Consider the following 22,585-nt stretch of genomic DNA (forward strand, 5'->3'; position numbering starts at 1 on the left):
CCCCATAACAGTGTCACCTACACCTCCCCCATAACAGTGTCATCTACACATCCCCCCATAACAGTGTCATCTACACATCCCCCATAACAGTGTCACCTACACATCCCCCATAACAGTGTCACCTACACATCCCCCATAACAGTGTCACCTACACATCCCCCATAACAGTGTCACCTACACATCCCCCATAACAGTGTCACCTACACATCCCCCATAACAGTGTCACCTACACATCCCCCATAACAGTGTCACCTACACATCCCCCATAACAGTGTCATCTACACATCCCCCATAACAGTGTCACCTACACATCCCCCATAACAGTGTCACCTACACATCCCCCATAACAGTGTCACCTACACATCCCCCCATAACAGTGTCACCTACACATCCCCCATAACAGTGTCATCTACACATCCCCCCATAACAGTGTCACCTACACATCCCCCATAACAGTGTCACCTACACATCCCCCCATAACAGTGTCACCTACACATCCCCCCATAACAGTGTCACCTACACATCCCCCATAACAGTGTCACCTACACATCCCCCCATAACAGTGTCACCTACACATCCCCCCATAACAGTGTCACCTACACATCCCCCCATAACAGTGTCACCTACACATCCCCCATAACAGTGTCACCTACACATCCCCCATAACAGCGTCACCTACACATCCCCCATAACAGTGTCATCTACACATCCCCCCATAACAGTGTCACCTACACATCCCCCATAACAGCGTCATCTACACATCCCCCATAACAGCGTCACCTACACATCCCCCATAACAGTGTCATCTACACCTCCCCCCCATAACAGTGTCATCTACACATCCCCCCATAACAGTGTCATCTACACATCCCCACATAACAGTGTCACCTACACATCCCCCATAACAGTGTCACCTACACATCCCCCCATAACAGTGTCACCTACACATCCCCCATAACAGTGTCACCTACACATCCCCCATAACAGTGTCACCTACACATCCCCCATAACAGTGTCACCTACACATCCCCCCATAACAGTGTCACCTACACCTCCCCCATAACAGTGTCATCTACACATCCCCCCATAACAGTGTCATCTACACATCCCCCATAACAGTGTCATCTACACATCCCCCCATAACAGTGTCACCTACACATCCCCCATAACAGTGTCACCTACACATCCCCCATAACAGTGTCACCTACACATCCCCCATAACAGTGTCATCTACACATCCCCCATAACAGTGTCACCTACACATCCCCCATAACAGTGTCACCTACACATCCCCCATAACAGTGTCACCTACACATCCCCCATAACAGTGTCACCTACACATCCCCCATAACAGTGTCACCTACACATCCCCCATAACAGTGTCACCTACACATCCCCCATAACAGTGTCACCTACACATCCCCCCATAACAGTGTCACCTACACATCCCCCATAACAGTGTCATCTACACATCCCCCCATAACAGTGTCACCTACACATCCCCCATAACAGTGTCACCTACACATCCCCCCATAACAGTGTCACCTACACATCCCCCCATAACAGTGTCACCTACACATCCCCCCATAACAGTGTCACCTACACATCCCCCCATAACAGTGTCACCTACACATCCCCCCATAACAGTGTCACCTACACATCCCCCATAACAGTGTCATCTACACATCCCCCCATAACAGTGTCACCTACACATCCCCCCCATAACAGTGTCACCTACACATCCCCCCATAACAGTGTAATCTACACATCCCCCATAACAGTGTCACCTACACATCCCCCATAACAGTGTCATCTACACATCCCCCATAACAGTGTCATCTACACATCCCCCCATAACAGTGTCACCTACACATCCCCCATAACAATGTCACCTACACATCCCCCATAACAGTGTCATCTACACATCCCCCATAACAGTGTCATCTACACATCCCCCATAACAGTGTCACCTACACATCCCCCATAACAGTGTCACCTACACATCCCCCCATAACAGTGTCATCTACACATCCCCCATAACAGTGTCACCTACACATCCCCCCATAACAGTATCACCTACACATCCCCCATAACAGTGTCACCTACACATCCCCCCATAACAGTGTCACCTACACATCCCCCATAACAGTGTCACCTACACATCCCCCCATAACAGTGTCCCCTACACATCCCCCATAACAGTGTCACCTACACATCCCCCATAACAGTGTCATCTACACATCCCCCCATAACAGTGTCACCTACACATCCCCCCATAACAGTGTCATCTACACATCCCCCCATAACAGTGTCACCTACACATCCCCCATAACAGTGTCATCTACACATCCCCCCATAACAGTGTCACCTACACATCCCTCCATAACAGTGTCATCTACACATCCCCCATAACAGTGTCATCTACACATCCCCCCATAACAGTGTCATCTACACATCCCCCCATAACAGTGTCACCTACACATCCCCCATAACAGTGTCATCTACACATCCCCCCATAACAGTGTCACCTACACATCCCCCCATAACAGTGTCATCTACACATCCCCCCATAACAGTGTCACCTACACATCCCCCATAACAGTGTCATCTACACATCCCCCCATAACAGTGTCCCCTACACATCCCCCCATAACAGTGTCACCTACACATCCCCCATAACAGTGTCATCTACACATCCCCCCATAACAGTGTCACCTACACATCCCCCCATAACAGTGTCATCTACACATCCCCCCATAACAGTGTCACCTACACATCCCCCATAACAGTGTCACCTACACATCCCCCCATAACAGTGTCCCCTACACATCCCCCCATAACAGTGTCCCCTACACATCCCCCCATAACAGTGTCACCTACACATCCCCCATAACAGTGTCATCTACACATCCCCCCATAACAGTGTCACCTACACATCCCCCCATAACAGCGTCACCTACACATCCCCCATAACAGTGTCATCTACACATCCCCCATAACAGTGTCATCTACACATCCCCCCATAACAGTGTCACCTACACATCCCCCATAACAGTGTCACCTACACATCCCCCCATAACAGTGTCACCTACACATCCCCCCATAACAGTGTCACCTACACATCCCCCATAACAGTGTCATCTACACATCCCCCATAACAGTGTCACCTACACATCCCCCATAACAGTGTCACCTACACATCCCCCATAACAGTGTCATCTACACATCCCCCATAACAGTGTCACCTACACATCCCCCATAACAGTGTCACCTACACATCCCCCCATAACAGTGTCACCTACACATCCCCCATAACAGTGTCACCTACACATCCCCCCATAACAGTGTCACCTACACATCCCCCCATAACAGTGTCACCTACACATCCCCCATAACAGTGTCACCTACACATCCCCCATAACAGTGTCACCTACACATCCCCCCATAACAGTGTCCCCTACACATCCCCCCATAACAGTGTCACCTACACATCCCCCCATAACAGTGTCATCTACACATCCCCCCATAACAGTGTCATCTACACATCCCCCATAACATTGTCACCTACACATCCCCCATAACAGTGTCACCTACACATCCCCCATAACATTGTCACCTACACATCCCCCATAACAGTGTCACCTATAGTGGAAGTACGTTCGCTTCTCTCCAGCTCCTATAGGAATGTATAGAGTTCTGGGGACCGGTCAGACGGGTCCAGTACACGGTACATTCCTCTCCGGGGCAGTGACATGTCCGGGCAGAACCAGATCCTGAACTTACGCAAAGTACCAGAATATCCCCTGTAACACAACAGGACATGGAGACTTATGTGCCTACTGCCACCTCCGCAAATACCAAAGAGCAACTCGGCTAAGTCCTGGGAAATGTGTCCTCACACTGCTGTGCTCTGTGCTCTCTGCAGCCAGTGTTATGTATTGTCCCTGGAGAGATGTGTAATCAGACCTCACACTGCTGTGCTCTGTGCTCTCTGCAGCCAGTGTTATGTATTGTCCCTGGAGAGATGTGTAATCAGACCTCACACTGCTGTGCTCTGTGCTCTCTGCAGCCAGTGTTATGTATTGTCCCTGGAGAGATGTGTAATCAGACCTCACACTGCTGTGCTCTGTGCTCTCTGCAGCCAGTGTTATGTATTGTCCCTGGAGAGATGTGTAATCAGACCTCACACTGCTGTGCTCTGTGCTCTCTGCAGCCAGTGTTATGTATTGTCCCTGGAGAGGTGTTTAATTATACTATTGTGTATGTTGTTAGTAGCAGCAGGACTGTGATACATGCACTCACATTCCAGAATTGTGGCTCCTCCATGTGCACTGGGCGTGTGTCCTCACACTGCTGTGCTCTTAGAAACCGTGAATGTATCTGCTCCACAACCCCCCCCCCCCCTGTTCTGAGGAAAAGCTGTGGCAGGTTAAACAGTGGAATGAGGTGCAGCAGAGGGGAGGGACTGAGGAGCAGCTCAGTACAGAGCGCTAAGCGCACAGCAGTGTGAGGACATGTCCCCCATGATTCTGCAGGTTCTCTCACCTTCCCCAGAGTCCCGGTGACCCACAGCTCCCAGTGAGGAGCAGCTCAATGCAGAGAGCTAAGCGCACAGCAGTGTGAGCAGCTTTCAGCCTTTCCATGATCCCAATTTGCCCCTTTGGTGGCAAAATGAGCATTTTTTTAATCCCTACTGCTCCGCCCCTCAATGACCCGATGTAGTGTAAGTAAGTGACCCCCTGAGCTTCACCTGTAGTACTGTACTGCAGGTTTATGACATGGTGACTCCACGTATGAGCACAAGGTGGCGCCAGAGACTCAGCAATAATAAGGAGCAGCTGATAGCAGTCACCTCTGATGTCAGGAGGGGATCACACGTCACATACATCAGACAGAGTATAACGAAAAGTATATCCAACTCGTTCTAAAAACTGCTCTGTATATAGGGGACACGTGGCTGCACCGTATAGAGGGGGGGTGTAGCGTGTGTGCTTAGGGGGCGTGTGGCCGCACCGTATATAGGGGGATGTGTGGCCGCACCGTATATAGGGGGATGTGTGGCCGCACCGTATATAGGGGGATGTGTGGCCGCACCGTATATAGGGGGATGTGTGGCCGCACCGTATATAGGGGGACGTGTGGCCGCACCGTATATAGGGGGACGTGTGGCCGCACCGTATATAGGGGGACGTGTGGCCGCACCGTATATAGGGGGACGTGTGGCCGCACCGTATATAGGGGGACGTGTGGCCGCACCGTATATAGGGGGACGTGTGGCCGCACCGTATATAGGGGGACGTGTGGCCGCACCGTATATAGGGGGACGTGTGGCCGCACCGTATATAGGGGGACGTGTGGCCGCACCGTATATAGGGGGACGTGTGGCGGCACCGTATATAGGGGGACGTGTGGCCGCACCGTATATAGGGGGACGTGTGGCCGCACCGTATATAGGGGGACGTGTGGCCGCACCGTATAAAGGGGGACGTGTGGCCGCACCGTATATAGGGGGACGTGTGGCGGCACCGTATATAGGGGATGTGTGGCGGCACCGTATATAGGGGGATGTGTGGCGGCACCGTATATAGGGGGATGTGTGGCGGCACCGTATATAGGGGGATGTGTGGCGGCACCGTATATAGGGGGATGTGTGGCGGCACCGTATATAGGGGGATGTGTGGCGGCACCGTATATAGGGGGATGTGTGGTGGCACAGTATACAGGGGACGTGTGGCGGCACCGTATATAGGGGGACGTGTGGCCGCACCGTATGCAGTGGGACATTTAGTGTGTGTATATGGGGAAGCAGCACTACAGGCTTAGATACAGCATTGAACTTTCAGTGTCACAAAATATATTCTTGCACAAAAAGACTTATCAGCCAGTGGCTTAGATACATGACTGAGCCTGTAGTATCACACACATTATTCTCAGTTACAGAGGCAGTGGAAGTATCACACACTACAGGCTTAGATACATGGCAGAGCAGAGGGTACCACACAAGACATAACATAGTGTGAGGTAATGCTGCAGCTGGACCAGCAGGGGGCTCCATCACTCACATAATACAAGAGCTCCGGACTGTGTTGTTACTCTCATAACTAATACCGCCATACAGCGACCGACTAATACTGCTATATAATTACTGAGTAATACCGCCATACAGCGACCGACTAATACTGCTATATAATTACTGAGTAATACCGCCATACAGCGACCGACTAATACCACCATACAGCGACTAATACTGCTATATAATTACTGAGTAATACCGCCATACAGCGACTAATACCGCTATATAATTACTGAGTAATGCCGCCATACAGCGACTAATACTGCTATATAATTACTGAGTAATACCGCCATACAGCGACTAATACTGCTATATAATTACTGAGTAATACCACCATACAGCGACTAATAACGCTATATAATTACTGAGTAATGCCGCCATACAGCGACTAATACCGCTATATAACTACTGAGTAATACCGCCATACAGCGACTAATACCGCCATACAGCGACTAATACCGCCATACAGCGACTAATACCGCCATACAGCGACTAATACTGCTATATAACTACTGAGTAATACCGCCATACAGCGACTAATACTGCTATATAATTACTGAGTAATACCGCCATACAGCAACTAATACCGCTATATAATTACTGAGTAATACCGCCATACAGCGACTAATACCGCCATACAGCGACTAATACTGCTATATAACTACTGAGTAATACCGCCATACAGCGACTAATACTGCTATATAACTACTGAGTAATGCTGCCATACAGTGACTAATACCGCTATATAATTACTGAGTAATACCGCCATAAAGCGACTAATACCGCCATACAGCGACTAATACCGCTATATAATTACTAAGTAATACCACCATACAGCGACTAATACCGCCATACAGCGACTAATACCGCTATATAATTACTGAGTAATACCGCCATACAGCGACTAATACCGCTATATAATTACTGAGTAATACCGCCATACAGCGACTAATACCGCTATATAACTACTGAGTAATACCGCCATACAGTGACTAATACCGCTATATAACTACTGAGTAATACCGCCATACAGCGACTAATACCGCTATATAATTACTGAGTAATACCGCCATACAGTGACTAATACCGCTATATAATTACTGAGTAATACCGCCATACAGCGACTAATGCCGCCATACAGCGACTAATGCCGCTATATAATTACTAAGTAATACCGCCATACAGCGACTAATACTGCCATACAGCGATTCATACCGCTATATAGTGACCGGCTAATACCGCCATATAGCGGCTAATGCGGGCGATGCAGCGACCACCAAATACTGCCATAAAGTGACTAATAACACCAAACAAGGACTAATACAGCCATACAGTGACTCATACAGCCATAAAAAGACTAATACCGCTCTGTAGTGACCGACTTATACTGCCATACATTAACAAGAAAATACTGACATACAGTGACCTAATAATACCTCCATATATGAAGTCATTACTACTGCCATAGAGTAACCTGAATAATACCGCCGTATAACACCACAAAGGACACCTGCCTCCTCCTGACATCATAACATACTGACACTAGTGTAATACCGCCATCCCCATGGTCATAGAGCGGGGGCGCTGCATCACAGGGCGGAGGATCAGTGTCACCATTTACCTCACAGCCCAAAATAGAAAGGAAAAATAGGAAAATCACAGCGAGAAATAACGAGCTTCCAGAAATAGCAAATCCTCAACATCATCAGCGGGAGGAGGGAGGGGGAGGCACCGGGCGCTTAACCCCATCTGTGCTGGATACTACCAGCTCCGGGAATATCTAAGGATACACCGGAATATAGGCTGTTCATCCTGTGCCCCCTGGTTCATGTAGTGTATCACAGAACTAGAGACATCAGCAAGAGACAGAAGAGCAGCTGAGACCCCCAACCTTATATCAACCAGATGACCCCCAGAATCCTGCCAGTCTACTCTAATACTATGCACAGAGCACAGCAGTGTGAGGACAAGTCCCTAGTACAATCCTAGAATATACATCCATATATCACAGTCCTGCTGCTACTAACAACATACACAAAGGTCTGATTACACATCTCTCCAGGGACAATACCCAACACTGGGGGCAGTCTGTATGGTCATAGGGGGCAGTATTATAGTAGTTATATTCCTGTACATAGGGGGCAGTATTATAGTAGTTATATTCCTGTACAGAGGGGGCAGTATTATAGTAGTTATATTCTTGTACATAGGGGGCAGTATTATAGTAGTTATATTCTTGTACATAGGGGGCGGTATTATAGTAGTTATATTCTTGTACATAGGGGCAGTATTATAGTAGTTATATTCTTGTACATAGGGGGCAGTATTATAGTAGTTATATTCTTGTACATAGGGGGCGGTATTATAGTAGTTATATTCTTGTACATAGGGGGCAGTATTATAGTAGTTATATTCCTGTACATAGGGGGCAGTATTATAGTAGTTATATTCCTGTACAGAGGGGGCAGTATTATAGTAGTTATATTCTTGTACATAGGGGGCAGTATTATAGTAGTTATATTCTTGTACATAGGGGGCGGTATTATAGTAGTTATATTCTTGTACATAGGGGCAGTATTATAGTAGTTATATTCTTGTACATAGGAGGCAGTATTATAGTAGTTATATTCTTGTACATAGGGGGCAGTATTATAGTAGTTATATTCTTGTACATAGGGGGCAGTAATATAGTAGTTATATTCTTGTACATAGGGGACAGTATTATAGTAGTTATATTCTTGTACATAGGGGCAGTATTATAGTAGTTATATTCTTGTACATAGGAGGCAGTATTATAGTAGTTATATTCCTGTACATAGGGGGCAGTATTATAGTAGTTATATTCTTATACATAGGGGGCAGTATTATAGTAGTTATATTCCTGTACATTGGGGCAGTATTATAGTAGTTATATTCCTGTACATAGGGGGCAGTATTATAGTAGTTATATTCCTGTACATAGGGGGCAGTATTATAGTAGTTATATTCCTGTACATAGGGGGCAGTATTATAGTAGTTATATTCCTGTACATAGGGGGCAGTATTATAGTAGTTATATTCCTGTACATAGGGGGCAGTATTATAGTAGTTATATTCTTGTACATAGGGAGCAGTATTATAGTAGTTATATTCCTGTACATAGGGGGCAGTATTATAGTAGTTATATTCCTGTACATAGGGGGCAGTATTATAGTAGTTATATTCCTGTACATAGGGGGCAGTATTATAGTAGTTATATTCCTGTACATAGGGGGCAGTATTATAGTAGTTATATTCTTGTACATAGGGGGCAGTATTATAGTAGTTATATTCTTGTACATAGGGGGCAGTATTATAGTAGTTATATTCCTGTACATAGGGGGCAGTATTATAGTAGTTATATTCCTGTACATAGGGGGCAGTATTATAGTAGTTATATTCCTGTACATAGGGGGCAGTATTATAGTAGTTATATTCCTGTACATAGGGGGCAGTATTATAGTAGTTATATTCCTGTACATAGGGGGCAGTATTATAGTAGTTATATTCTTGTACATAGGGGGCAGTATTATAGTAGTTATATTCTTGTACATAGGGGGCAGTATTATAGTAGTTATATTCCTGTACATAGGGGGCAGTATTATAGTAGTTATATTCCTGTACATAGGGGGCAGTATTATAGTAGTTATATTCCTGTACATAGGGGGCAGTATTATAGTAGTTATATTCCTGTACATAGGGGGCAGTATTATAGTAGTTATATTCCTGTACATAGGGGGCAGTATTATAGTAGTTATATTCTTGTACATAGGGGGCAGTATTATAGTAGTTATATGCCTGTACATAGGGGGCAGTATTATAGTAGTTATATTCTTGTACATAGGGGCAGTATTATAGTAGTTATATTCCTGTACATAGGGAGCAGTATTATAGTAGTTATATTCTTGTACATAGGGGGCAGTATTATAGTAGTTATATTCCTGTACATAGGGGGCAGTATTATAGTAGTTATATTCCTGTACATAGGGGGCAGTATTATAGTAGTTATATTCTTGTACATAGGGGGCAGTATTATAGTAGTTATATTCCTGTACATAGGGGGCAGTATTATAGTAGTTATATTCCTGTACATAGGAGGCAGTATTATAGTAGTTATATTCCTGTACATAGGGGGCAGTGTTATAGTAGTTATATTCCTGTACATAGGGGGCAGTATTATAGTAGTTATATTCCTGTACATAGGGGGCAGTATTATAGTAGTTATATTCTTGTACATAGGGGGCAGTATTATAGTAGTTATATTCTTGTACATAGGGAGCAGTATTATAGTAGTTATATTCCTGTACATAGGGGCAGTATTATAGTAGTTATATTCCTGTACATAGGGGGCAGTATTATAGTAGTTATATTCTTGTACATAGGGGGCAGTATTATAGTAGTTATATTCTTGTACATAGGGGGGCAGTATTATAATATACTAGATACAAGGTGTATAAATATCTTGGTCCAGCAGTGAAGGTGTTACTATGTGTGATGTCTCCTCCATGTGTGTACACAGTCCTGTTCTCGCTCTTGCTATAATGAATGGGATGTGTGTGATGTCATGGAAACACGGGTAGGTGGAGGCAGAGCGGCTCATACACTATAGCCGGGATCTTGAGGTTTAATCATTAGAGTTGAAGATGTCATATTAATCACTACAGTCACTATTCTGTTTTGCAGAAATGTAAACATGTCTTCACACCTTAAATACTCTGTGCTGACAAGTGTTATTTTACCATCAGTCTTTGACCTCCCACAAGATCATCACCTCCCTGTCGCTAAGATACCGTAATGCTGCTGGGATCCTTGTAACTAGAAATAGGTGAATAATGGATAATACATTGTACAGGGTCAGGAGGGGCCGGAATGTCTGCAGTGTAATAATATCACATGTTATGGATGATACATGGTACAGGGTCAGGAGGGGCTGGGATGTCTGCAGTGTAATAATATCTCATGTTACGGATGATACATGGTACAGGGTCAGGAGGTGCTGGGATGTCTGCAGTGTAATAATATCACATGTTATGGATGATACGTGGTACAGGGTCAGGAGGGGCCGGGATGTCTGCAGTGTAATAATACCACATGTTATGGATGATACATGGTTCAGGGTCAGGAGGGGCCGGGATGTCTGCAGTGTAATAATATCACATGTTATGGATGATACATAGTACAGGGTCAGGAGGGGCCGGGATGTCTGCAGTGTAATAATATGACATGTTATGGATGATACATGGTACAGGGTCAGGAGGGGCCGGGATGTCTGCAGTGTAATAATATGACATGTTATGGATGATACATGGTACAGGGTCAGGAGGGGGTGGGATGACTGCAGTGTAATAATATCACATGTTATGGATGATACATGGTACAGGGTCAGGAGGAGCCGGGATGTCTGCAGTGTAATAATATCACATGTTATGGATGATACAAGGTACAGGGTCAGGATGGGCTGGGATGTCTGCAGTGTAATAATATCACGTTATGGATGATACATGGTGCAGGGTCAGGAGGGGCTGGGATGTCTGCAGTGTAATAATATCACATGTTATGGATGATACATGGTACAGGGTCAGGAGGGGAGGGGATGTCCACAGTGTAATAATATCACATGTTATGGATCATACATGGTACAGGGTCAGGAGGAGCCGGGATGTCTGCAGTGTAATAATATCACATGTTATGGATTATACATGGTACAGGGTCAGGAGGGGCCGGGATGTCTGCAGTGTAATAATATCACATGTTATGGATGATACATGGTACAGGGTCAGGAGGGGCAGGATGTCTGCAGTGTAATAATATCACATGTTATGGATGATACATGGTGCAGGGTCAGGAGGGGCTCGGATGTCTGCAGTGTAATAATATCACATGTTACGGATGATACATGGTACAGGGTCAGGAGGGGCCCGGGATGCCTGCAGTGTAATAATATCACATGTTATGGATGATACATGGTGCAGGGTCAGGAGGGGCTGGGACGTCTGCAGTGTAATAATATCACATGTTATGGATGATACATGGTACAGGGTCAGGAGAGGCCGGGATGTCTGCAGTGTAATAATATCACATGTTATGGATGATACATGGTACAGGGTCAGGAGGGGCCGGGATGTCTGCAGTGTAATAATATCACATGTTATGGATGATACATGGTACAGGGTCAGGAGGGTCTGGGATGTCTGTAGTATAATAATATCACATGTTATGGATGATACATGGTACAGGGTCAGGAGAGGCCGGGATGTCTGCAGTGTAATAATATCACATGCTATGGATGATACATGGTACAGGGTCAGGAGGGTCTGGGATGTCTGTAGTATAATAATATCACATGTTATGGATGATACATGGTACAGGGTCAGGAGAGGCCGGGATGTCTGCAGTGTAATAATATCACATGTTATGGGTGATACATGGTACAGGGTCAGGAGGGGCCGGGATGTCTGCAGTGTAATAATATCACATGTTATGGATGATACATGGTACAGGGTCAGGAGGGGCTGGGATGTCTACAGTGTAATAATATCACATGTTACGGATGATACATGGTGCAGGGTCAGGAGGGGCCAGGATGTCTGCAGTGTAATAATATCACATGTTATGGATGATACATGGTACAGGGTCAGGAGAGGCTGGGATGTCTGCAGTGTAATAATATCACATGTTATGGAGGATACATGGTACAGGGTCAGGAGGGTCCGGGATGTCTGCAGTGTAATAATATCACATGTTATGGATGATACATGGTACAGGGTCAGGAGGGGCCGGGATGTCTGCAGTGTAATAATATCACATGTTATGGATGATACATGGTACAGGGTCAGGAGGGGCCGGGATGTCTGCAGTGTAATAATATCACATGTTATGGATGATACATGGTGCAGGGTCAGGAGGTGTCTGGATGTGCACCAGATGCTCCTGTGTCTGTAATCCTCCTTATCTGCTATGATGGAGTGCTGGAGTATAAGGGGGGGGGGGAGGGGGGTGTAATTTCTGTAGAGGTTTTCTCCCTCATTGTGAAATGATCTGCAGGAGAGGTGACAGGATGGAGCACACGCTGACTGTCACCACATCCCCGGCTCTTCCCTACCTGCTCCTGAACACTTCTCATTCCTCGCTGTAAGTGACGTCAAACGCTGCAAATGTCAAGGAAGCGATGAGTCGCCGGCAGCGGAGGGAGCAGATCCCAGCGGCCTCCTGCGGGAAGAAAGGAAAAACTGGAGGAAAAATTACATTATAAAAGGGAAAGCATCAACAAAACCAGCACCCGGGGCGACAAAACACGTAACGGGAGACTCCTGAGGCCACGCTCACACCCGGTGCCATAAAACCTGTAATGGGAGACTCCTGAGGCCACGCTCACACCCGGCGCCACAAAACCTGTAACGGGAGACTCCTGAGGCCACGCTCACACCCGGGGCGACAAAACCCGTAACGGGAGACTCCTGAGACCACGCTCACACCCGGTGCCACAAAACCTGTAACGGGAGACTCCTGAGGCCACGCTCACACCCGGCGCCAAAAAACCTGTAACGGGAGACTCCTGAGGCCACGCTCACACCCGGGGCGACAAAACCCGTAACGGGAGACTCCTGAGACCACGCTCACACCCGGTGCCACAAAACCTGTAACGGGAGACTCCTAAGGCCACGCTCACACCCGGTGCCATAAAACCTGTAACGGGAGACTCCTGAGGCCACGCTCACACCCGGCGCCACAAAACCTGTAACGGGAGACTCCTGAGGCCACGCTCACACCCGGTGCCACAAAACCTGTAACGGGAGACTCCTGAGGCCACGCTCACACCCGGTGCCACAAAACCTGTAACGGGAGACTCCTGAGGCCGCGCTCACACCCGGCGCCACAAAACCTGTAACGGGAGACTCCTGAGGCCACGCTCACACCCGGCGCCACAAAACCTGTAACGGGAGACTCCTGAGGACGCGCTCACATAAAGACGTTCCCATGCCATTCATATGCCTGTGCTTGCGGCCCGTGTGCCCCTATGCTGTGTGTTGGCCTTACGAAAAGCGCAGAATCGTGTTTTGTGACGCGTTTTAACATTGCCGGGAAGTAGTTTCCCTAAAAATATTTATCAAAGTCCCAACTTTGAATGCGTTTTGTAAGGGTGGAAAAGTCCATTCATTTCATCCGATGTGTAAAGTGGTCACAACAAAAAACTCAATGGGGCACATTTACTTACCCGGCCCATTCGCGATCCAGCGGCGCGTTCTCTGCACAGGATTCGGGTCCGGCTGGGATTTAAGATGGTAGTTCCTCCGCCGTCCACCAGGTGGCGCTGCTGCGCCGAAAATAATCTTAACGCCCCAGAATGCACCATCCCATAGCAGGTGAAGGTGAGCGCTTCCCAAGCGACACATTTCGGTTTTTAAATGCGGCGGTTTTTCCGAATACGTCGGGTTTTCGTTCGGCCACGCCCCCCCGATTTCTGTCGCGCGCATGCCGGCCCCGATGCGCCACAATCCGATCACGTGCGCCAAAAACCCGGGGCAATTCATGTACAAGCGGTGCAAATCGGAAATATTCGGGTAACACGTCGGGAAAATGCGAATCGGGCCGTTAGTAAATGACCCCCAATGTGTGAACGCGGTCTGATCCCTCTATCCTCTTCTTTCTCCAGACCCCCCTGTACTCCCAAACCCCCTCTGCCCTCCTCCTCCAGACCCCGCTGTCCTTCCAACCCCTCATCCAGAATCTACTCCCTGCAGACTCCTCCGTCCTCCTCCTTCAGAGCGTCTCTATCCGCCTCAAGCCCTCTCCGACTCCTCCATTATCCATCTGCTAGAGCAGTGATGCTGAACCTTTTACACACCGAGTGCACAAACTACAACCAACACCCACATATTATATGCAAAGTGCCAATGCCACAATTTAAGCAGTAACTTATTACTCGCTGCTCTGTCACAGGTTTAAATTGTATAGGCATCTGAGGTCACCAATACAGTAGAAGAAGGAGAAGAAGTTTGGATTATCATTGTAGCTTCCTTCTGGGGTCCTGGGCTGCAAGAGGCCTCGAGTCCTGTCTGGCGAACCCTGCCCTGGGATGAGGGTGCCCATATAGAGGGCTCTGAGTGCCACCTCTGGCGCCCGTGCCATAGGTTCGCCACCAGTGTGCTAGAGCATAGACCCGGTCACTGCCCCCTCCTTCTGACTACATTGAGGCTGGTCATGATGTCGGGGAACTTGCTCACTGCTTTGGAAATATGTCATCGTGGTTTTACGGAAAAAAACAGATATTATTCAATTGTAATTTGAATCTTGACCTCTGCTTGTAACCAGGGAACATAAATGTAATTTACATCCAGATAGTAAAACACTGAACAGACCTAAAACCCTCAGTGCTGAGGGCGCGGTACAAAGCTCAAGAGCAGATAAATATAATTGTGTAGGATTCATGGCGTCTACTACAGGCCAAGTTATATTCCTAACAAGCCGCGGTCACTAGAGGCACACACGTCACACGCGGCCGCCATGTTCTTGGAGACCAGCCCCAGTGTTAGCGCTCTGCCCCGTGGTCGCTAGAGGTAGACACTTCAATCGCGGCCGCCATGTTCTTGGAGACCAGCCCCAGTGTTAGCGCTCTGCCCCGTGGTCGCTAGAGGTAGACACTTCACACGCGGCCGCCATGTTCTTGGAGACCAGCCCCAGTGTTATTGCTCCGCTGCCCGGCGTCTCCTGTGACCCGGAAATAAAAAGCGCAGGAGCTTCCTGACCTTGGGCTGCAGGAGAGAACCGCAAACATGTTCCTCACCTGTGTGAACTGTGAGTGAGAGAGAAGTGATGATGGGGTGTTTGGAGGGGGTGTGGTGCGGGGTCTCTTATTGTCACGTTATGTATTAATCTTCTCTCTTTCTCCCCGCATGTCTCACGTGCAGTCGCCAAATCGAAATCCAAGTAAGTGTCACCATGTGTGATATATATGTATATATAGCTACTATTAGTCGTATGTACAACAGCAGAATAGTGAGTGCAGCTCTGGGGTATAATACAGGATGTAACTCGGGATCAGTACAGGATAAGTAATGTCATGTATGTACACAGTGACTGCACCAGCAGCAGGATAGTGAGTGCAGCTCTGGAGTATAATACAGGATGTAACTCAGGATCAGTACAGGATAAGTAATGTCATGTATGTACACAGTGACTGCACCAGCAGCAGAATAGTGAGTGCAGCTCTGGAGTATAATACAGGGTTTAACTCAGGATCAGTACAGGATAAGTAATGTCATGTATGTACACAGTGACTGCACCAGCAGCAGGATAGTGAGTGCAGCTCTGGAGTATAATACAGGATGTAACTCAGGATCAGTACAGGATAAGTAATGTCATGTATGTACACAGTGACTGCACCAGCAGCAGAATAGTGAGTGCAGCTCTGGGGTATAATACAGGATGTAACTCAGGATCAGTACAGGATAAGTAATGTCATGTATGTACACAGTGACTGCACCAGCAGCAGAATAGTGAGTGCAGCTCTGGAGTATAATACAGGATGTAACTCAGGGTCAGTACAGGATAAGGAATGTCATGTATGTACACAGTGACTGCACCAGCAGCAGAATAGTGAGTGCAGCTCTGGAGTATAATACAGGATGTAACTCAGGATCAGTACAGGATAAGTAATGTCATGTATGTACACAGTGACTGCACCAGCAGCAGAATAGTGAGTGCAGCTCTGGGGTATAATACAGGATGTAACTCAGGATCAGTACAGGATAAGTAATGTCATGTATGTACACAGTGACTGCACCAGCAGCAGAATAGTGAGTGCAGCTCTGGGGTATAATACAGGATGTAACTCAGGATCAGTACAGGATAAGTAATGTCATGTATGTACACAGTGACTGCACCAGCAGCAGAATAGTGAGTGCAGCTCTGGAGTATAATACAGGATGTAACTCAGGATCAGTACAGGATAAGTAATGTCATGTATGTACACAGTGACTGCACCAGCAGCAGAATAGTGAGTGCAGCTCTGGGGTATAATACAGGATGTAACTCAGGATCAGTACAGGATAAGTAATTTCATGTATGTACACAGTGACTGCACCAGCAGCAGAATAGTGAGTGCAGCTCTGGGTATAATACAGGATGTAACTCAGGATCAGTACAGGATAAGTAATGTCATGTATGTACACAGTGACTGCACCAGCAGCAGAATAGTGAGTGCAGCTCTGGAGTATAATACAGGATGTAACTCAGGATTAGTACAGGATAAGTAATGTCATGTATGTACACAGTGACTGCACCAGCAGCAGAATAGTGAGTGCAGCTCTGGGGTATAATACAGGATGTAACTCAGGATCAGTACAGGATAAGTAATCTCATGTATGTACACAGTGACTGCACCAGCAGCAGATAGTGAGTGCAGCTCTGGAGTATAATACAGGATGTAACTCAGGATCAGTACAGGATAAGTAATGTCATGTATGTACACAGTGACTGCACCAGCAGCAGAATAGTGAGTGCAGCTCTGGGGTATAATCCAGGATGTAACTCAGGATCAGTACAGGATAAGTAATGTCATGTATGTACACAGTGACTGCACCAGCAGCAGAATAGTGAGTGCAGCTCTGGGGTATAATACAGGATGTAACTCAGGATCAGTACAGGATAAGTAATGTCATGTATGTACACAGTGACTGCACCAGCAGCAGAATAGTGAGTGCAGCTCTGGGGTATAATACAGGATGTAACTCAGGATCAGTACAGGATAAGTAATGTTATATATGTACACAGTGACTGCACCAGCAGCAGAATAGTGAGTGCAGCTCTGGGGTGTAATACAGGGTGTATTACACAGTGACATGGCGCATACATTAACCCCTCGCTGTCTGTGTTTTGGGGCAGGGTGCTGCTGGTACAGATGGTCAGCGCTGCTGGGACTGGATACAAGTTTAACACTCGAAGGAACAAACTGAAAGACAAGCTGATCCTGAGGAAGTATGACCCGATCGGTGAGTCCATCTCTGGTGCTGGAGGTTCTGGGGTCGGTGTTGGGGGATGTGGAATCTTATCGCTTGTTTTCTCTGTTTTGCAGTCAGACAACACGTCCTGTTCCATGAGAAGAAGAAAATCCGCAGCATCTGATAGCGGCTCAGACTGAGCTGGAGCAAGGACTCACTTGTTGGGGGAGGGGGTGGATGTGACCCTGAGGACAGGGGGCGCTCTGCTGAGATCGGATCATCGCTCCTGGATCGGAGGTCGCCCATGAAAGTTGTCAATAAAAGTCGTGTTTGTAGTTTTGTACAGACGCCCGGAGAGTTGTTTTCTATACGTGGTGCAGAGAGATGTCACCTACATCCTAAGCCAGGGGGAGGGCTTGGTGCACCTGGGGGCGGGCTTAAAGGGGTTGTCCGGAAATAAATAAAAATGGCTCCTTTCTTCCAAAAACATTGCGCTCCCATAATGGTTTGTGCAGTAAAACTATGCGGCTGAGCTGCAATACCCTCACTAACCACGGCCAGGGGTGGCGCTGTTTCTGGAAGAAAGCAGTCATGTTTTTCAACCTCGAGACAACCCCTTTAACTCCTTGCTGCCTGGACCCTTCTCCCTCTCTATCCCCCTCCAATATCGAAATGGCTGATAAAGGGTTTCTATAGGAGGTGGTGAAGAAGAAGGAGCAGCGCCCCTCATGTTCAGATCATGGGATAGTGGGGACCAGGTCTCCTTCTGCCCCATATGTCTGACCCCACCTTGGCCTCTCAGGCTGCGTTCACACGTGGCGTTTTACAATTGTGTTAACATAATATAAACATGATGTAAACACATTCAGTTGTTCTATTGTGTTTCATAATGCAATATAGGTGCGACATGTGAACACAGGAAATGGCACCGATGCCAAAACTCATTGTGCATGTGACCACTGGACCTTTCCGGAATATGCAAAGTGACAATGAGGCCAGTGATGTCACTTACACAATCAGACCCAGGGATCCACAGGGATCCAGGCCCAAAAATCTAAACCAGGTGGAGATTGCAAAAATGATGAATAAGTGTATTTCCCCGTTACAGGCGGCCGCAGAGCATCGCTCAGAGCCCGGGCTGCAGTGTAGCCCCTCCATGTTACCCCCCCCCCCCCACATTAAAATATAAATGTTTAGTCTCCTAGAAATGTCTTTGCTTTCTTTACACTGTGATGTGTAGTGAAGTGTAATACATGACGTCGCCTGTAGGTGTCACTATCGCTCCATGTATAAGGATCTATCCCTCCACTAGGTGTCATGGTCAGAGGGGCGTGGCTGCTGATTTACATTCAGGCCCCTGAGAAAGCTGGGTGACCATACTTACAGAAGCCGTGGAGGGGGGGGGGCACATTGTCACCCAGCTTTCCCGTAACCGGATGTTGGTAGGAATAAGTAAATGTGCAGATGTTGTAGGGAGGAAGGCAAGGTTTTATTGAGGTAATAGAAAAGATACCGTGTGTTTTTAGGGTCTTCTCATAGCACCATAATATTGGGGGGCAGCGTCACATCAGTGGGGGATGTCTCAGGTGTCTAATATTGGGGGCTGCCACAAGCTACTGTACCAACGGGGTTCATATTTGTGCACCATATTATTGAGGTGTCAGTCAGTGTGCTATCAGGGATCACCCTGGTATTGGGGGGGTCACCTCAGGGAAGTGCAGTTTTGGGGGTCACATCTATACACTGTAGTTGGCTGTCAACTCAGCACTGTAATATTAGGGGTCGCCCCGGGGGCTGCTGCAGTTTGGGGGTCACCACTGGGCACTGATGTAGTTTGGGGGTCACCCCGGGGCACTGCTGTAGTTTGGGGGGGCACTGTTGTAGTTTGGGGGTCACCCCGGGGCACTGCTGTAGTTTTGGGGGTCACTTCTGGGCACTGCTGCAGTTTAGGGGGTCACCTTGGGGCACTGCTGCAGTTTAGGGGGTCACCTTGGGGCACTGCTGTCGTTTTGGGGGTCACTTCTGGGCACTGCTGCAGTTTAGGGGGTCACCTTGGGGCACTGCTGTAGAAGTGTGTTTTATGACTTCCTCCCAGCAGTGTCTGGAGCCGCTTCCTTCATGAGAAGATATCCTGAGGAAGGTGGTCCCGCTGGGGGTAGGATGTCTGCGTCCCCGCCGCCTGCACACTGACGGACGCGATGTGGTTTGACCTCTTCACCATCTCTTCCATGCTCAGCTGAGGATAATACGCCATGAAGAAGGCCAGCGCCCCAATAAAACTGTCCCCGGCCCCCTAAGAGGAAAGAGACAGAAGAGATTACTGGGGTCACCTGCGGGGGGCGCTGCAATGACTGTCTGCTCCTGGGGCTGTAGGGTCCATGTGTTGGCTTGTCCTGTACTCACAGCAGCGCAGGAGCCAAAAGCATTTTCCATTGATATTAGACTCGCAACAGCACGACCAGTGACTAGTAGCGAGGATAAGTGACTAGTAGCGAGGACCAGTGACTAGTAACGAGGACCAGTGACTAGTAACGAGGACCAGTGACTAGTAGGGAGGACCAGTGACTAGTAGGGAGGACCAGTGACTAGTAGCGAGGACCAGTGACTAGTAGCGAGGACAAGTGACTAGTAACGAGGACCAGTGACTAGTAGCGAGGACCAGTGACTAGTAGCGAGGACCAGTGACTAGTAGCGAGGATAAGTGACTAGTAACGAGGACCAGTGACTAGTAGCGAGGATAAGTGACTAGTAACGAGGACCAGTGACCAGTAGCGAGGATAAGTGACTAGTAACGAGGACCAATGACTACTATGGAGGACCAGTGACTACTAGCGAGGACCAGTGACTAGTAGCGAGGACCAGTGACTACTAGTGAGGACCAGTGATTAGTAGCGAGGATAAGTGACTAGTAACGAGGACCAGTGACTACTAGCGAGGACCAGTGACTACTAGCGAGGACCAGTGACTACTAGTGAGGACCAGTGACTACTAGTGAGGACCAGTGATTAGTAGCGAGGATAAGTGACTAGTAACGAGGACCAGTGACTACTAGTGAGGACCAGTGACTAGTAGCGAGGACCAGTGACTAGTAGCGAGGACCAGTGACTAGTAGCGAGGACCAGTGACTAGTAGCGAGGACCAGTGACTAGTAGCGAGGACCAGTGACTACTAGTGAGGACCAGTGACTAGTAGCGAGGACCAGTGACTAGTAGCGAGGACCAGTGACTACTAGCGAGGACCGGTGAGTAGTAGCGAGGACCAGTGACTACTAGTGAGGACCAGTGACTAGTAGCGAGGACCAGTGACTACTAGCGAGGACCGGTGAGTAGTAGCGAGGACCAGTGACTACTAGTGAGGACCAGTGACTAGTAGCGAGGACCAGTGACTACTAGCGAGGACCGGTGAGTAGTAGCGAGGACCAGTGACTACTAGTGAGGACCAGTGACTAGTAGCAAGGACCAGTGACTACTAGTGAGGACCAGTGACTACTAGTGAGGACCAGTGACTAGTAGCGAGGACCAGTGACTACTAGTGAGGACCAGTGACTACTAGTGAGGACCAGTGACTAGTAGCGAGGACCAGTGACTACTAGTGAGGACCAGTGACTAGTAGCGAGGACCAGTGACTAGTAGCGAGGACCAGTGACTACTAGTGAGGACCAGTGATTAGTAGCGAGGATAAGTGACTAGTAACGAGGACCAGTGACTACTAGCGAGGACCAGTGACTACTAGCGAGGACCAGTGACTACTAGCGAGGACCAGTGACTAGTAGCGAGGACCAGTGACTACTAGTGAGGACCAGTGATTAGTAGCGAGGATAAGTGACTAGTAACGAGGACCAGTGACTACTAGTGAGGACCAGTGACTAGTAGCGAGGACCAGTGACTACTAGTGAGGACCAGTGACTAGTAGCGAGGACCAGTGACTACTAGTGAGGACCAGTGACTAGTAGCGAGGACCAGTGACTAGTAGCGAGGACCAGTGACTACTAGTGAGGACCAGTGATTAGTAGCGAGGATAAGTGACTAGTAACGAGGACCAGTGACTAGTAGCGAGGACCAGTGACTACTAGTGAGGACCAGTGACTAGTAGCGAGGACCAGTGACTAGTAGCGAGGACCAGTGACTAGTAGCGAGGACCGGTGACTAGTAGCGAGGACCAGTGACTAGTAATGAGGACCAGTGACTAGTAATGAGGACCAGTGACTAGTAATGAGGACCAGTGACTACTAGTGAGGACCAGTGACTAGTAATGAGGACCAGTGACTACTAGTGAGGACCAGTGACTAGTAGCGAGGACCAGTGACTAGTAGCGAGGACCAGTGACTAGTAGCGAGGACCAGTGACTACTAGCGAGGACCAGTGACTAGTAGCGAGGACCAGTGACTAGTAGCGAGGACCAGTGACTAGTGGCGATGACTTTGCTGCTGTGAGTCCAGGTCAGCACATAAGGTTAGGTGTAATATTTCCCTCTGTATTTCGGACTCTGCAGGTTCCTGTTCTCCTGTTATTCTCACCTCTGATACTTGTTGATGGAAAATGATCCGAATATAGTG

At 47.9% G+C, this 22,585-nt stretch overlaps 3 protein-coding genes across 8 annotated transcripts in view; 1 reads left to right on the forward strand and 2 right to left on the reverse strand.

Annotated features, from left to right (window-relative positions):
• The window catches only part of LOC140120912 (uncharacterized), a 103,849-nt gene extending 90,549 nt beyond the window's left edge, over positions 1-13,300 (reverse strand). Inside the window, exon 1 of the mRNA XM_072139937.1 lies at positions 13,194-13,300. Coding sequence (XP_071996038.1) covers positions 13,194-13,214 — 21 coding nt within the window. The 5' untranslated portion in view covers positions 13,215-13,300. The remainder of the gene's footprint in view (positions 1-13,193) is intronic.
• Positions 13,301-15,749: 2,449 nt separating this feature from the next.
• MRPL33 (mitochondrial ribosomal protein L33) lies at positions 15,750-18,378 on the forward strand. Its single transcript, XM_072139456.1, has 4 exons — positions 15,750-15,886; positions 16,000-16,018; positions 17,975-18,081; positions 18,165-18,378. The coding sequence occupies exons 1-4, from the start codon at positions 15,865-15,867 to the stop codon at positions 18,212-18,214; spliced, it is 198 nt and encodes a 65-aa protein (XP_071995557.1). The 5' UTR covers positions 15,750-15,864; the 3' UTR covers positions 18,215-18,378.
• A 1,119-nt stretch (positions 18,379-19,497) lies between these two features.
• The window catches only part of RBKS (ribokinase), a 48,456-nt gene continuing 45,368 nt past the window's right edge, over positions 19,498-22,585 (reverse strand). For all 6 annotated transcript variants that reach the window (XM_072139947.1, XM_072139942.1, XM_072139944.1 and 3 more), the window contains one exon: positions 19,498-20,323. In XM_072139947.1, the coding sequence (XP_071996048.1) occupies positions 20,147-20,323 (177 nt within the window). In that variant the 3' untranslated portion in view covers positions 19,498-20,146. The remainder of the gene's footprint in view (positions 20,324-22,585) is intronic.

This window comes from Engystomops pustulosus, chromosome 3, assembly GCF_040894005.1.
Source record: "Engystomops pustulosus chromosome 3, aEngPut4.maternal, whole genome shotgun sequence".
Lineage (NCBI taxonomy): Eukaryota > Metazoa > Chordata > Amphibia > Anura > Leptodactylidae > Engystomops > Engystomops pustulosus.